The sequence below is a fragment of the Coregonus lavaretus genome (assembly GCF_964263955.1).
Source record: "Coregonus lavaretus genome assembly, contig: SUPER_35_unloc_1, whole genome shotgun sequence".
Classification (NCBI taxonomy): domain Eukaryota; kingdom Metazoa; phylum Chordata; class Actinopteri; order Salmoniformes; family Salmonidae; genus Coregonus; species Coregonus lavaretus.
The window spans coordinates 2,098,355-2,112,339 of NW_028167181.1; the positions used below are offsets into that span (position 1 = coordinate 2,098,355).

The following is a 13,985-nucleotide window of genomic DNA, read 5'->3' on the forward strand; positions in this document are numbered from 1 at the left end:
AAGAAAAGCTCTATACAAAATACATTACTAAACAACCATCCCATTAACAGAAGACAACAGTTTGCAGTCTCATTTACATTTTTTATTAAATCTGTCAGAGGGTGTTTAGACGGTCTCCTGGATGGGGGGCTCGTAGCCGTCGGCCCTATCAACCTTCGCCCCGGTGTCGTCCCCTGAGGGCTTGGCTGCACTGCTGCCACCACCCTCACCGTGGAGCTCCATCAGTTTGCCCACTGTAAGGAGACAAGAATAATCTCAGCACAATGCCAGAGTACAATTCAACAGGCTGTTTAGAGAAAACCATATTGGATAAGTCACTTAGGAAAAATTAGTATGCTAGGCTGCATTTACAAAGCCTAATTCTGATCTTTATGCCAATAATTGGGCAAAATATCAGAATTGGGCTGCCTGTGTAAAAGTTTACAACTCATCCAGAATGCCGCAGCCCGTCTGGTGTTCAACCTTCCCAAGTTCTCTCACGTCACCCCCCTCCTCCGCACACTACACTGGCTTCCAGTTGAAGCTCGCATCCGTTACAAGACCATGGTGCTTGCCTATGGAGCAGTGAGGGGGATCGGCACCTCTGTACCTTCGGGCTCTGATCAGTCCCTACACCCAAACGAGGGCATTGCGTTCATCCACCTCTGGCCTGCTGGCTCCCCTTCCTCTGCGGAAGCATAGTTCCCGCTCAGCCCAGTCAAAACTGTTCGCTGCTCTGGCACCCCAATGGTGGAACAAGCTCCCTCACGACGCCAGGACAGCGGAGTCACTCACCACCTTCCGGAGACATTTGAAACCCCGGGATAGGATAAAGTAATCCTTCTACCCCCCCCCCCCCCCCCCCCCACCCCAAAAAAAAAAAGTAAAGTGGTTATCCCACTGGCTATAGGGTGAATGCACCAATTTGTGAGTCGCTCTGGATAAGAGCGTCTGCTAAATGACGTAAATGTGCCCTTGAGCAAGGCACTTAACCCTAATTGCTCCTGTAAGTCGCTCTGGATAAGAGCGTCTGCTAAATGACTAAAATGTAAATGTAAACACAGCCATAACAGCATATGTTAGGATACAATCATGTCGCACAGAAGCAAGTGTGGAGTCATCTCGCTGGAATACCATATGATTGCTGCCAGATGCTGGGGAGGGGGCCATTACTGTGGTCATGATTAAACCTAGCTCAATGTTAAAGGGGACCTTTATTAACCCTGGGTATTTTAGGTTAAGGTTGTATTTTTGGAGGTCCTTCTAATGCATGGTAAGTTTATGACAAAGACCCCGAAGTCTTTATTTTACACAATCCATTGTCTAGTATTGTGCCATCTGTCGGAGCTATGATCACTCCAAGTACCCACCGTTCTAGGTCCTCGGCGTAGACATAACCCTTTCACTCTCCGCCCCTTATGACACAGGCTCGACACGTTCAGTCGGACTGCAACGCCTCAAGGGGCAGGATAGGTTTGAGGTTAAAGGTGACTTACACTCAAACTTGGGCTTCTTCAGCATCTTAACCTTCCTGACGTAGACATCGTGAAGGGGGTAGATGGACTGGCAGGCCTTCTCAATGTCCTTGCCAACAGAGTCAGGGATCCTAGAGAACAAAGGGAAAAGTGAATCAGTAACAGAAAACCTGGCTTGGCTACTGACTGACAGGCTGAGAGCTCTAGTTAAATTTACTGGCTACCTTCATTGAAAGCCATTCAACTTATTCAGACATTGAAACTTAACTGTCCACAATTTCAGATGCAGTAAAAGTGTTCCGAACTTGCAACAATTTTGTTGCAATAAATAATTTGCTTCATCAAATGGCCAACTAATATGCATGTCCATACATGCTCTCCATGATGCATTTCACATGGACCACATCTTCCCAACAGAGTGCCCAACCAGCATCAGGAGGAAGAGCATCCTTACAGCTTGTTGACGACTTCCTTCAGGTCGTTAGTCTGGACCTCACGGGTCATGATCTCCATCATCTTCTTCCTGATCTGACGGACCTGCTGATGCTGGGCGTACGACGTCTTCCTGATCTGGTTGGTGCGCTTCTTTGTGAAGCCAACGCAGAACAGACGCAGGAGGTAGCCGTCGGTGGTCTTCACGTCCACATGGGCCTCAATCATGGTCTGGCGGTGGGGGGGGCAGGATAAAGGTAAATTAATATAGTTTTGGGTACATTGGGCCCAACATGTGATCAATAACATTACAGGGCAGAGGTTAATTCAGTGTTGAGATGACCCATAATGGTATATCACTTTGTGGTGTGACAGTATTAGGGTACAATGTTGAAATTGTGGTTCACATTCCACATGTTCTGAGAAACAAACTATGGCGGAAAGGCAGCGCCTTTCAGCATAAAGTTGCAATATGTCACTTTTTGGCCGACCCGACCAAAGTCACATAGAAATGTGAGTTATCGCTCCCATTCTCATTTAAAGCAACAATAAGAAGCGGTAGATCTGTTCTATATGAGGGTTTTTTTCTCCTATGCTTCCTGTTAAGTTTTGCATTCTTTACTTTTGTACACCAGCTTCAAACACCTGATTTTTGGTTATGGAAAAGATTTCACAGCAGTTTAGATGGTACAATGATTCTCTACAAAATGACTGGTTGTTTCGTCACAAACTGAAACGATTAGAATTTTAGCAACCGGGAAATGGCAGAGTGATTTCTACATATTGCACCTTTAATGACAGTATGACCCATATCCATACATTTGGTATTGTGATTATAAATGCATATCATCAAAACTATAATGCAATCTCCACAAATCCAGCTGTGCTCCATCCTCACCTGCCACTTCTTGACCATGGAGCACATCTTGTCACGGGTCAGGTCCATGCCGTGGAAGTTAGTCAGGCAGTTCTTGCCCTGCACGTCTTCTGAGATCAGCTTGAACTTGCGGAAGGCCACCTCATCGTTCTGCAGGTCAGCAAGGCTCACCTCGAACACACGTCCCTTCAGACCATCGGAGGCGATTCCTAGTAGAACAAACAGTTGGGTTAGTTGATGTGGGACACAGTGAGGGGAATGGAGACCAAGGCAGGGAACAGCAGATATCTTTATCAGTGACCATCATTGGGCCGAAACAATTTGTCATCATGCATTCACATTGTGTTAAGTACGGTACAAACAAAACGGACAAGATGAGACAATTTTAAAAGCGGAAAAACTAAAAAAGGGACATTACTGACCAACAAACCCATGTTGAATTTAACTGACATCTTCAGGAGTGTAATAGTTGGACTCCCCGAGTTGTGAATCGTTCTGGTGTATGCTGACAGAATATAACCCAATCACAATATAGCCAGCATCACAAAAAGACATCCTAACACACGCATATGTATAATCTCTAGGAACTCTACTTACCAGAAGTAGAGTGAAATGTGTTCTTCACTATTAAATAAACGTCCGAATCCAACTTTTGTCCGAACAGCACCATATTCCTGCTATGTAAAGTGGTAGATTTTGTGGTAGGAAGTCTTGCATGAAATGTGTGGTCTAATGCCAGCCCGCTGTGGTAGGGTTATCATCAGTCACCATACACCAGAACGATGCACAACTCAGGGAGTCCAACCAATATATAGACTCCCGAAGTTGTGTCCCATAGCTAGTTGAATTAGGCTACCTAGCTAGCTGGTTACAGTAAAAGGTTAAAAGTTAGCATTCCAGTCACATCACTTTAGTCAACTCCCAGTTTCCAAACTACGCTATAACTCCACAGAACCATGTGGTTCTGTCTACAGTTAGTTTGTTCCATGCTAGTCTTCAAACTGGTAGCCATCACCACTGAACCATGTGTTGCTCCATTTGTATGTAGGAAAAGCAAACTTACTGGTTCCCTGAGTCCTGGAGACCAATGTCTTGCCAATGTTGCGGATGTTGAACATTGCGGGTGCCTTGACATCATACCAGTCCTTCTTGGAGAATGGGTCGACACTGGGGGATAGAGAAAGTAGGGTGGTCAATATCAGTTCTGTTAATGTGTTTAGTTGCTTTGACGACAGGCCTATGTAGCTAACTGAATAAACTAAGGTTACAGTATTGTTTAGGTGAAACCAAAGGGCTACCTAGCTAAGATAGTATTTGACAATGATTCTGGCATTGGTATGAACGTCAACTTCCAGTACAATCAAACATGGAAATTCAACGGGCACCTGGATAATCAATAAAACATGACTGGGATAGCATAGCTAGCTATTAATGTAGGGCCCAGGTAACTGGCTGACTAAATAGCAGAAGCTCACATCTCATCTGACAAGTGAGCCCTTTCTCGCTAACGACTGAAGGGTTGGCACCACGCACATGTAGCCCTGGCTGGCTTGGCTACAATTCATTAATTTGTTTGACCACACCATTTCGTAGAAAACACTTCAGCTAGCTAACGTTAGCCATACATGAACATAACGTGGACGTCTGCCATCTTGTTAGCCACCGTAACTACATGAAGTTACGCAGCTTGCTACACAGCCGATGTTTCTAGATTACAGGCAATTTGTGCATTTCGGCACATTTATATAAATGCTTCACTATATGCAGCCTGTGGAATTACTTTGACCGTCTCTAACATAACAGTTCAGTGTCGCTTATGCACAAACTCTTGTCATCTAATGAACACAGACTGCGCGGTGAGCCTAGCAGATTAGCAACGGTGACCGGCCTAAGGGCATCCAGTCAAAATCTACTTCATCCTTCACATTTTCAAATTGAAAGTCACAAACCTGAACTCGATAGTGTGTATTGCATGATTTAATGGATGAATTGCATTACTTACATCTTCTTTTTGGCACCTTTTTTGCCGCCTTTGGTCAGCCTCTTATTCTTGCCGACTGCCATGTTGGCTACAGGGAGTGAAAGAGAAGGAAATAGGAATTATCGCGAGTGTTAAAGAGACCCGAGCTGAGATTTCTCACATCTCGCGACTCGCGATATGTTGAGACCTCAAAACTAACACGTTGTCGTCATCTACTGGCCTAGCGTGATATCGCAGTCCTTTCTTTGATACGTTGTAACAACATTTGACAAATGCAGGAAGTGTTTGCTACATTGAATGATATAGTATTGTTATGCTACAATATTGTTATTTCTATCCTGATCCTACTGTATCCACTTTGCAAGAGATAATGCAGATACAAATAAACAAATTAACACACCCACATTGACAGATAGCTCAGTTCATACACTTACATGAATGATTGACATTCAGTCTGACGCATATTTTGTGGTTTGTATGAAAGGCTGCAAATAAATAAATAATAATATTCTATAATTCATATATTATTTATAATAATATAAATGTATGTTCCAGAATGAATGAATATATGCATAAACATGTAACTGAGTATAAAATAGATACGAGATCAGCCACTCGTTTTTACTAAATCAGCTGTGACAGTGAAATGTGATGCACCAACACTTTCATAAATTCACAAAATTCAACTTACTGTCGCTGTCTGTGGAGAAATGAGCAGTCATATGAGCAGACCCATAATAACTGAAATAACTTCAACAGAAATATTCACTCACATATTCATGATGAAGGAAAGACTATTCACCTGAATTACGCGAAAATAGGGGGTGCAGGTTTTGGTTTTTGCCCTAGCACTACACTGATTATTAAAATAATCAAAGCTTAATGATGAGTTGATTATTTGAATCAGATGTGTAGTGCTAGGGGAAAAAAAAAAAAAAACACGCATCCCGTGGCTTTTGGGAAACACTGACTTAACTATTCACATGTACAGTGCATTCTGAAAGTATTCAGACCCCTTCCCTTTTTCTAAATGTTGTTACGTTACAGCATTATTCTAAAATTGATTAAAAAATAATAATAATCCTCATCAATCTACACACAATACCCCATCATGACAAAGCGAAAACAGGTTTTTAGAAATTTTTGCAAATGTATTACAAATAAAAAACTGTATTCAGACCCTTTGCTATGAGACTTCAAATTGAGCTCAGGTGCATCCTGTTTCCATTGATCATCCTTGAGGTGTTTCTACAACTTGATTGGAGTCCACCTGTGGTAAATTCAATTAATTGGACATGATTTGGAAAGACACACCTGTCTATATAAGGTCCCACAGTTGACAGTGCATGTCAGAGCAAAGACCAAGCCATGAGGTCGAAGGAATTGTCCATAGAGCTCCGAGACAGGATTGTGTCGAGGCACAGATCTGGGGAAGGGTAACAAAACATTTCTGCAGCATTGAAGGACCCAAGAACACAGTGGCCTCCATCATTCTTAAATGGAAGAAGTTTGGAACCACCAAAAGTCTTCCTAGAGCTGGCCACCCGGCCAAACTGAGCAATCGTAGGAGAAGGGCCTTGGTCAGGGAGGTGACCAAGAACCTTATGGTAACTCTGACAGAGTTCCAGAGTTCCTCTGTGGAGATGGGAGAATCTTCCAGAAGGACAACCATCTCTGCAGCACTCCACCAATCAGGCCTTTATGTTAGAGTGGCCAGACGGAAGCCACTCCTCAGTAAAAGGCACATGACAGCCCACTTGGAGTTTGCCAAAAGGCACCTAAAGGACTCTCAGACCATGAGAAACAATATTCTCTGGTCTGATGAAACCAAGATTGAACTCTTTGGCCTGAATTCCAAGTGTCACGTCTGGAGGAAACCTGGCACCATCCCTACGGTGAAGCATGGTGGTGGCAGCATCATGCTGTGGGGATGTTTTTCAGCAGCAGGAACTGGGAGACAAGTCAGGATCGAGGGAAAGATGAACGGAGCAAAGTACAGAGAGATCCTTGATGAAAACCTGCTCCAGAGCGCTCAGGACCTCCGACTGGGGCGAAGGTTTACCTTCCAACAGGACAACGACCCTAAGCACACAGCCAAGACAACGCAAGACTGGCTTCGGGACAAGTCTCTGAATGTCCTTGAGTGGCCCAGCCAGAGCCCGGACTTGAACCTGATCGAACATCTCTGGAGAGACCTGAAAATAGCTGTGCAGCAACACTCCCCATCCAACCTGACAGAGCTTGAGAGGATCTGCAGAGAAGAATGGGAGAAACTCCCCAAATACAGGTGTGCCAAGCTTGTAGCGTCATACCCAAGAAGTCTCGAGGATGTAATCGCTGGCAAAGGTGCTTCAACAAAGTACTTAGTGAAGGGTCTGAATACTTATGCAAATGTAATATTTCAGGGTTTTTTTATTTTATAAATGTGCCAAAAAATCTAAAAACCTGTTTTTGCTTTGTCATTATGAGGTATTGTGTGTAGATTGATGAGGTAAATAACAATTTAATCGTTTTAGAATAAGGCTGTAATGTGGAAAAAGTCAAGGGGTCTGAATACTTTCCGAATGCACTGTATATTATTATGTTAAACGATATGTTATATGCATGTTATTATGTTAAACTATATGTTATTATGTTCAACTATATGTTATATGCATGTTATTATGTTCAACTATATGTTATATGCATGTTATTATGTTAAACTATAGACTCCCTGCAGACCTGTCATCTTTTCACTCCCTCCTCTCTACATTCTCTTCCTCTGTTTCCGCTGCTAAAGCCACTTTCTACCTCTTTTTAAATTTCAAGCCTCTGCCTCTAACCCTAGGACGCTCTTTGCCAACTTCTCCTCCCTGCTGAATCCTCCTCCCCCTCCCTCCTCCCTCTCTGTGGATGACTTCGTCAACCATTTTGAAAAGAAGGTTGACGACATCCGATCCTCATTTATTAAGTCAAATGACACCGCTGGTCCTGCTCACACTGCCCTACCCTATGCTTTGACTTCTTTCTCCCCTCTCTCTCCAGATGAAATCTTGTGACTTGTGACGGCCGGCCGCCAAACAACCTGCCCGCTTGACCCTATCCCCTCCTCTCTTCTCCAGACCATTTCCGGAGACCTTCTCCCTTACCTTACCTCGCTCATCAACTCATCCTTGACCGCTGGCCATGTCCCTTCCGTCTTCAAGAGAGCGAGAGTTGCACCCCTCCTCAAAAAACCTACACTCGATCCCTCCGATGTCAACAACTACAGACCAGTATCCCTTCTTTCTTTTCTCTCCAAAACTAATGAGCGTGCCGTCTCTAGCCAACTCTCCTGCTATCTCTCTCAGAATTACCTTCTTGATCCAAACCAGTCAGGTTTCAGGACTGGTCATTCAACTTCTCTGTGTCACGGAGGCTCTCCGCACTGCTAAAGCTAACTCTCTCTCCTCTGCTCTTATCCTTCTAGACCTATCCGCTCCCTTTGATACGTTGAACCATCAGATCCTCCTCTCCACCCTCTCCGAGTTGGGCATCTCCGGCGCTGCTCACTCTTGGATTGCGTGCTACCTGACAGGTCGCTCCTACCAGGTGGCGTGGCGAGAATCTGTCTCCGCACCACGTGCTCTCACCACTGGTGTCCCCCAGGGCTCAGTTCTAGGCCCTCTCCTATTCTCTCTATACACCAAGTCACTTGGCTCTGTCATATCCTCACATGGTCTCTCCTATCATTGCTACGCAGACGACACACAATTAATTTTCTCCTTTCCCCCTTTCCCCCTGATAACCAGGTGGCGAATCGCATCTCTGCATGTCTGGCAGACATATCAGTGTGGATGTTGGATCACCACCTCAAGCTGAACCTCGGCAAGACGGAGCTGCTCTTCCTCCCGGGGAAGGACTGCCCGCTCCATGATCTCGCCATCACGGTTGACAACGCCATTGTGTCCTCCTCCCAGAGTGCAAAGAACCTTGGCGTGACCCTGGACAACACCCTGTAGTTCTCCGCTAACATCAAAGCGGTGACCAGATCCTGCAGGTTCATGCTCTATAACATTCGCAGAGTACAACCCTACCTTACACAGAAAGCGGCACAGGTCCTAATCCAGGCACTTGTCACCTCCCGTCTGGATTACTGCAACTCGCTGTTGGCTGGGCTCCCTGCCTGTGCCATTAAACCCCTACAACTTATCCAGAACGCTGCAGCCCGTCTGGTGTTCAACCTTCCCAAGTTCTCTCACGTCACCCCGCTCCTCCGCACACTCCACTGGCTTCCAGTTGAGGCTCGCATCTACTACAAGACCATGGTGCTTGCCTACGGAGCTGTGAGGGGAACGGCACCTCCTTACCTTCAGGCTCTGATCAGACCCTACACCCAAACGAGGGCACTACGTTCATCCATCTCTGGCCTGCTAGCTCCCCTACCTCTACGGAAGCACAGTTCCCGCTCAGCCCAGTCAAAGCTATTCGCTGCTCTGGCACCCCAATGGTGGAACAAGCTCCCCCACGACGCCAGGACAGTGGAGTCACTGACCACCTTCCGGAGACACTTGAAACCCTACCTCTTTAAGGAATACCTTGAATAGTATAAAGTAATCCTTCTTCCCCCACCCCCCATAAAAAAAGAAAGAAAAAAAAGTGGTTGTCCCACTGGCTATCATAAGTTGAATGCACCAATTTGTAAGTTGCTCTGGATAATAGCGTCTGCTAAATGATGGAAATGTAAATGTAATGCATGTTATTATGTTAAACTATATGCTTTTATGTTAAACGATATGTTATATGCATGTTATTATGTTAAACGTTATGTTATATGCATGTTATTATGTTAAACTATATATGCATGTGTATTACTCAGTACTCTGTACTGAACTACACTCTATTCAGTCAGCCAAGTACACTGTGTGACAGTCAGTCCTAACATGCTGTATTATTGAACCAACAGGTGAACATTTAATGAAGAAAACCGGTTGAACCTGAAAGTCAAACCATTAACATTCCATGTAGGTGTGTCTTGCCTCCTCCCGTTATTAGGACACTGATACAACGGTGTCAGTACAGGGTTAGGGATGATGCCTAGATGGGCTGAGCCTGTTGACAATGTAAACTTGGACATAAATTCATTCTAGCCCTACATTGTCTCTACACTCTTAGACAAAAGGGTTCCAAAAGGGTTATTTGGCTGTCCCCATGTAGAACCCTCTGTGGACAGGGTTCTACATGGAACCCAAAATAGTTCTAAATGGAAGTAAAAAAGGTTATTCAAAGGGTTCTCTTATTGGGACAGTCGAAGAACCCTTTTTGGTTCTAGATAGCACCTTTTTTTCTGAGATTGTATACAGTATCTGAAAGGTACCCTTTAATGCTCCACATATTTCCTAATGTTGGTGAGGCCACATTCGGCCAAATCCTCATATGTACAGCATATATACATCATATACATGGTGTAGATGAGTCTGTGAATGTGCGTGTTAGAGACATATTCTAACACTTAGTGAAGATTAATTTAAATAGAATTAATAACATTCCTGTCATCTCCTTGTCAGGGATAATCCCTGATCAGGAGAATGGAAGTGAGGGTCTTTAAAGCTCAACAAGCATCCAACATGGACTAAGTTCTTATCTTGTCACTCAAAAACGTTTTGAACCCCTCACCTGGCTTTAAAATCAACAGGCACCCAAAAAGTTCTTACTCTTGTCACTGAAAACGTTTTGACCTTCTCACCTGGTTGAAATCAACATCCAAGTCAAGAGAGGTGCAGCATCCTCTTCTCTCACAACATGCCTCCAAAAACGTTATCTTGATTGCCTGCCATATTGCCTACCTTCTGTAGCATGCTGCTAAAAATCAGCCTCCTATTCAGAAAGGCACACACTGGTTGAATCACGTTGTTTCCACATCCAGGGCCGGATTAAGAAATCATAGGCCCGAGGATTTCTTTCTTCTTCTATTAGTTCTACAGACAGATTAGTCTTCTCTTTTCAGCGGTAGGCGTTTGCTTTCCAAACTACGTTTTTCCCGTGATTGTATTTGGAAATGTGCAAAAGGAAAACAGCCAGCCAACCATAGGAATATAATCCATAGATGGCAGTTCCCATTTAAATCAGGACTGGCAGCCTAGTGTACCCATGAGTTTAACACTCAAATTGCCAGGGTAAGAGGTTCCAAATCCCTTCTATGGATTATATTTATATGGCCACAACGCAACAAGCTGTATATTTGGCGTGCATGCTGCCCAAATTGTGGCCTTCCCGACTGTAGGCAACCGGTAACTGCCAAAATAAAGGAAACACTTGAGTAAACGAGGGATACAACATTTATGTTATGGTGTGTGGGGTGCATTTTCCTGGCATGGTTTAGGTCCACTTGTAGAATCTATGCCATGGTGCATTGAATCTGTTCTGGCAGCTCGTGGTGACCCAACACCCTTTTAAGACACTTTACGTTGGTGTTTCCTTTATTTTTGGCAGTTACCTGTATGCACTTTTGATACAATTTAATCCACTTTTTAAAAGTTTTTTTTTTTTACTATTGAGCCTCTGTGGCTAAATTATGCTCTCTGGGGTATTTTGACCATTGAGAGCGGGCTCCTGTGGTTGGATAAAAAAATAACATAATTGTTTTTTTGTTGTTGTTTTTTTGCCTCTTGGCCAGTCACATTTATTTATTATGCAGTTTTTTATTGATCAGTTACCCAATCAAGGCAGGCCCCCCAGTTACCCACGTGGGCCCCATACCTCGTCTCCTCCCCCCATCTGATGATTAGCGGTGTGGTGAGTGTGGTGAAAGGAGTCAGGTGCAGGAGGGTAATCACCGAATACAGAGTTTATTCCTTCGTTGACACACAAATGCGCTCCAATAGCGATCAATGAAACAGGCACAGGGGAAACAAACATCCCTGGCAATTACACTGTAACAGAATCCAATAATACATAGGCACAGTGGGAAAATCTACCCTGGCAACACAATGTTATGAGTAGCTCCACCAAGCTACATACTCTCAGAATTAACAATCACCCACAAGGACAAGGGGGCAGAGGGAACACTTATACACAGACTAATCAGGGGATTAGAACCAGGTGTGTGTGATTGACAAGATGAGACAATTGTGATGATGATTGGGGCGGCAGTGGTTAGTAAGCCGGTGACGATGAACACCGAAGCCTGCCCGAACAAGGAGGGGAGGCAGCCTCGGCCGAAGTCGTGACAAGCAGAGCGGCAGCAGGTTGTCTACACTCATTGAGAGCGGGCTCCTGAATCCTCCTGTGGTTGGCAGTTGCAGTAAAAAAAATTAGAAATATATACTACATATCTAATATATACTGTATATATACTGTATGGGGCGGCAGGTAGCTTAGTGGTTAAGAGCGTAGTGCCAGTAACCGAAAGGTCGCTGGTTCTAATCCCCGAGCCGACTAGGTGAAAAATCTGTCGATGTGCCCTTGAGCAAGGCACTTAACCCTAATTGCTCCTGTAAGTCGCTCTGGATAAGAGCGTCTGCTAAATAACTAAAATGTAAATGTATATATGTTTTTGCATTTTTTATCAAAAATGAAGAAAACATATTTTGCTGCTTCTTGGGCCCCCTACGGGCCTGGGCCCAGGGGCTTCAGCCCAGTAAACCCCTGCATTAAGCCGGCCCTGCCCACGTCATTTCAACAAAATTACATTGAACCAAAGTGGAATAGACCTTGAATTGACATCTGTGCCCAGTGGGTAGTCTCTGGGGAGACGTGTGTAATTCCCTCTTGTCATCATAATGCAACAGCCTTCACTCAGCTTAGTATTCTGATCAAATCTGCCCCATGTGGGGTTCAAAGTAAATCCAAGCTTCATGCAGAATACATTTCTTAAAGAAAACAGTCAAGAGGATGTGTGTTCGTACTGTATGGTTTTAGCAGCCTTTATTTGTTCAGCAAGGTTCTCAAATGTTTTCCCTCAGGTGTTGATTTGTAAGGATATAATGAATGTTCATCAAATCAAAAGATGACAGCACTTTGGCACAAAGCTGTGTGAATAGCTGAATTAATTAACACGTTGTGGAACACAAAAGACAAAACAAGAAAAGAAAATGGCGTAAATTAAATGTGTATTTAATTTACGCCATCAAGGTTGCAGTCTCATTATCTGTTAAAGTTCAACAGCCCACTATGAAATATAACTTACTATATCAACACTCTCTCTTACTTTCATTTTGTAGGTTACTTCAGGTAAGTCAGTGCAAAAGTGTCTTGACTTGAACCCACTCAACATAGCCCGCATGTAAATTAAAGCATTGCACTGTAGTAAGCACTTATATTTCAGGTCACTGCTACAGAGACCAAGCTTGACTTTGACTACGTCCCAAATGGCACCCTATTCCCTTTACAGTGCACTACTTTTGATCAGAGCCTCCTATTCCCCATAGGGCTCTGGTCAAATGTAGCACACATTAAAAGGAACAGGGTGCCATTTGGGACGCAACCTCTGTCTGGTGCTGGAACTCAACTGACTGCCTTGTGTCCCAGTGTCCCCAGGGAGAAGGACTGCTTGTGAGGTCAACAGAATTGTGGCGCTGCCTGAATCCTTGGCAACAGCACTAGAACTACGTCCCAAATGGCACCCTATTCCCCACACAGTGCACTCCTTTTGACAAGAGCCTTATGGGTCCTGGTCAAAAGTAGTGCACTATATAGGGAATATGGTGCCATTTGGGATGCAACCTAGGACTGGGAGCCATCCCACTGAGCAACTTAAGTCACCCTATATCAGAGCCTCCTAGGAGATGAGAGGTGACACACATCTTTATAATGTAATAACGATCATTGTTCAAATACGTTGCATTTGATCCTTGATTACATTTCAATCATACATAGGCTATTCAATATACCTAGGCTAAATGAAATAGAAACCTATCTGACAATGTATTTATTTGGTCTCATAAACGTCTTACACTAGTTTCAAGTTTTAATGTCACGTGCACAAGTACAGTGAAATGCCTTTCTTGCAACATGGGTCAGTGACTGGAAGAGGCAAGAGAAGCATCGCTGTCACATCGCTTTAATGTCTGGTTTCTATCACCTCTGGTTGCATTACATCTGTCAATGTTCCATTGCATGCACTGCAGAGAGAAACATCACAATTTACATATCTCATGTGAATATCACTTATTTATTTATTTTTACAGCAGGACATTATTTTGTCTTATTTTTAACAACAATATAAACATGTTTACAAATATGTCTCCCCTTCTATACAACTGTAACCATGGTTACATAATGT

The 13,985-nt window shown here is 43.9% G+C and overlaps 1 protein-coding gene across 1 annotated transcript; it reads right to left on the reverse strand.

Annotated features, from left to right (window-relative positions):
• Positions 1–67: 67 nt before the first annotated feature.
• On the reverse strand, positions 68–4,850 carry LOC311109943 (small ribosomal subunit protein eS1). The gene is made up of 6 exons (XM_084188461.1): positions 4,766–4,850; positions 3,827–3,930; positions 2,785–2,972; positions 1,909–2,117; positions 1,476–1,585; positions 68–233 (listed from the first exon to the last, which is right to left on the reverse strand). Exons 1-6 carry the CDS (start codon positions 4,825–4,827, stop codon positions 106–108), a joined length of 801 nt encoding a protein of 266 aa, XP_084044587.1. The 5' UTR covers positions 4,828–4,850; the 3' UTR covers positions 68–105.
• Between the last annotated feature and the right edge of the window lie 9,135 nt (positions 4,851–13,985).

What these genes read in the sequence shown, in the direction of transcription:
- LOC311109943 (XM_084188461.1), bottom strand. Translation starts at nt 4,827, where the DNA reads ATGGCAGTCGGCAAGAATAAGAGGCTGACCAAAGGCGGCAAAAAAGGT. An exon ending in AAAGGTGCCAAAAAGAAGAT is followed by an intron (nt 3,931 to 4,765) that starts GTAAGTAATGCA and finishes TCTATCCCCCAG; the next exon opens with TGTCGACCCATTCTCCAAGA. An exon ending in AAGGAAGTCGTCAACAAGCT is followed by an intron (nt 1,586 to 1,908) that starts GTAAGGATGCTC and finishes TTTGTTCTCTAG; the next exon opens with GATCCCTGACTCTGTTGGCA.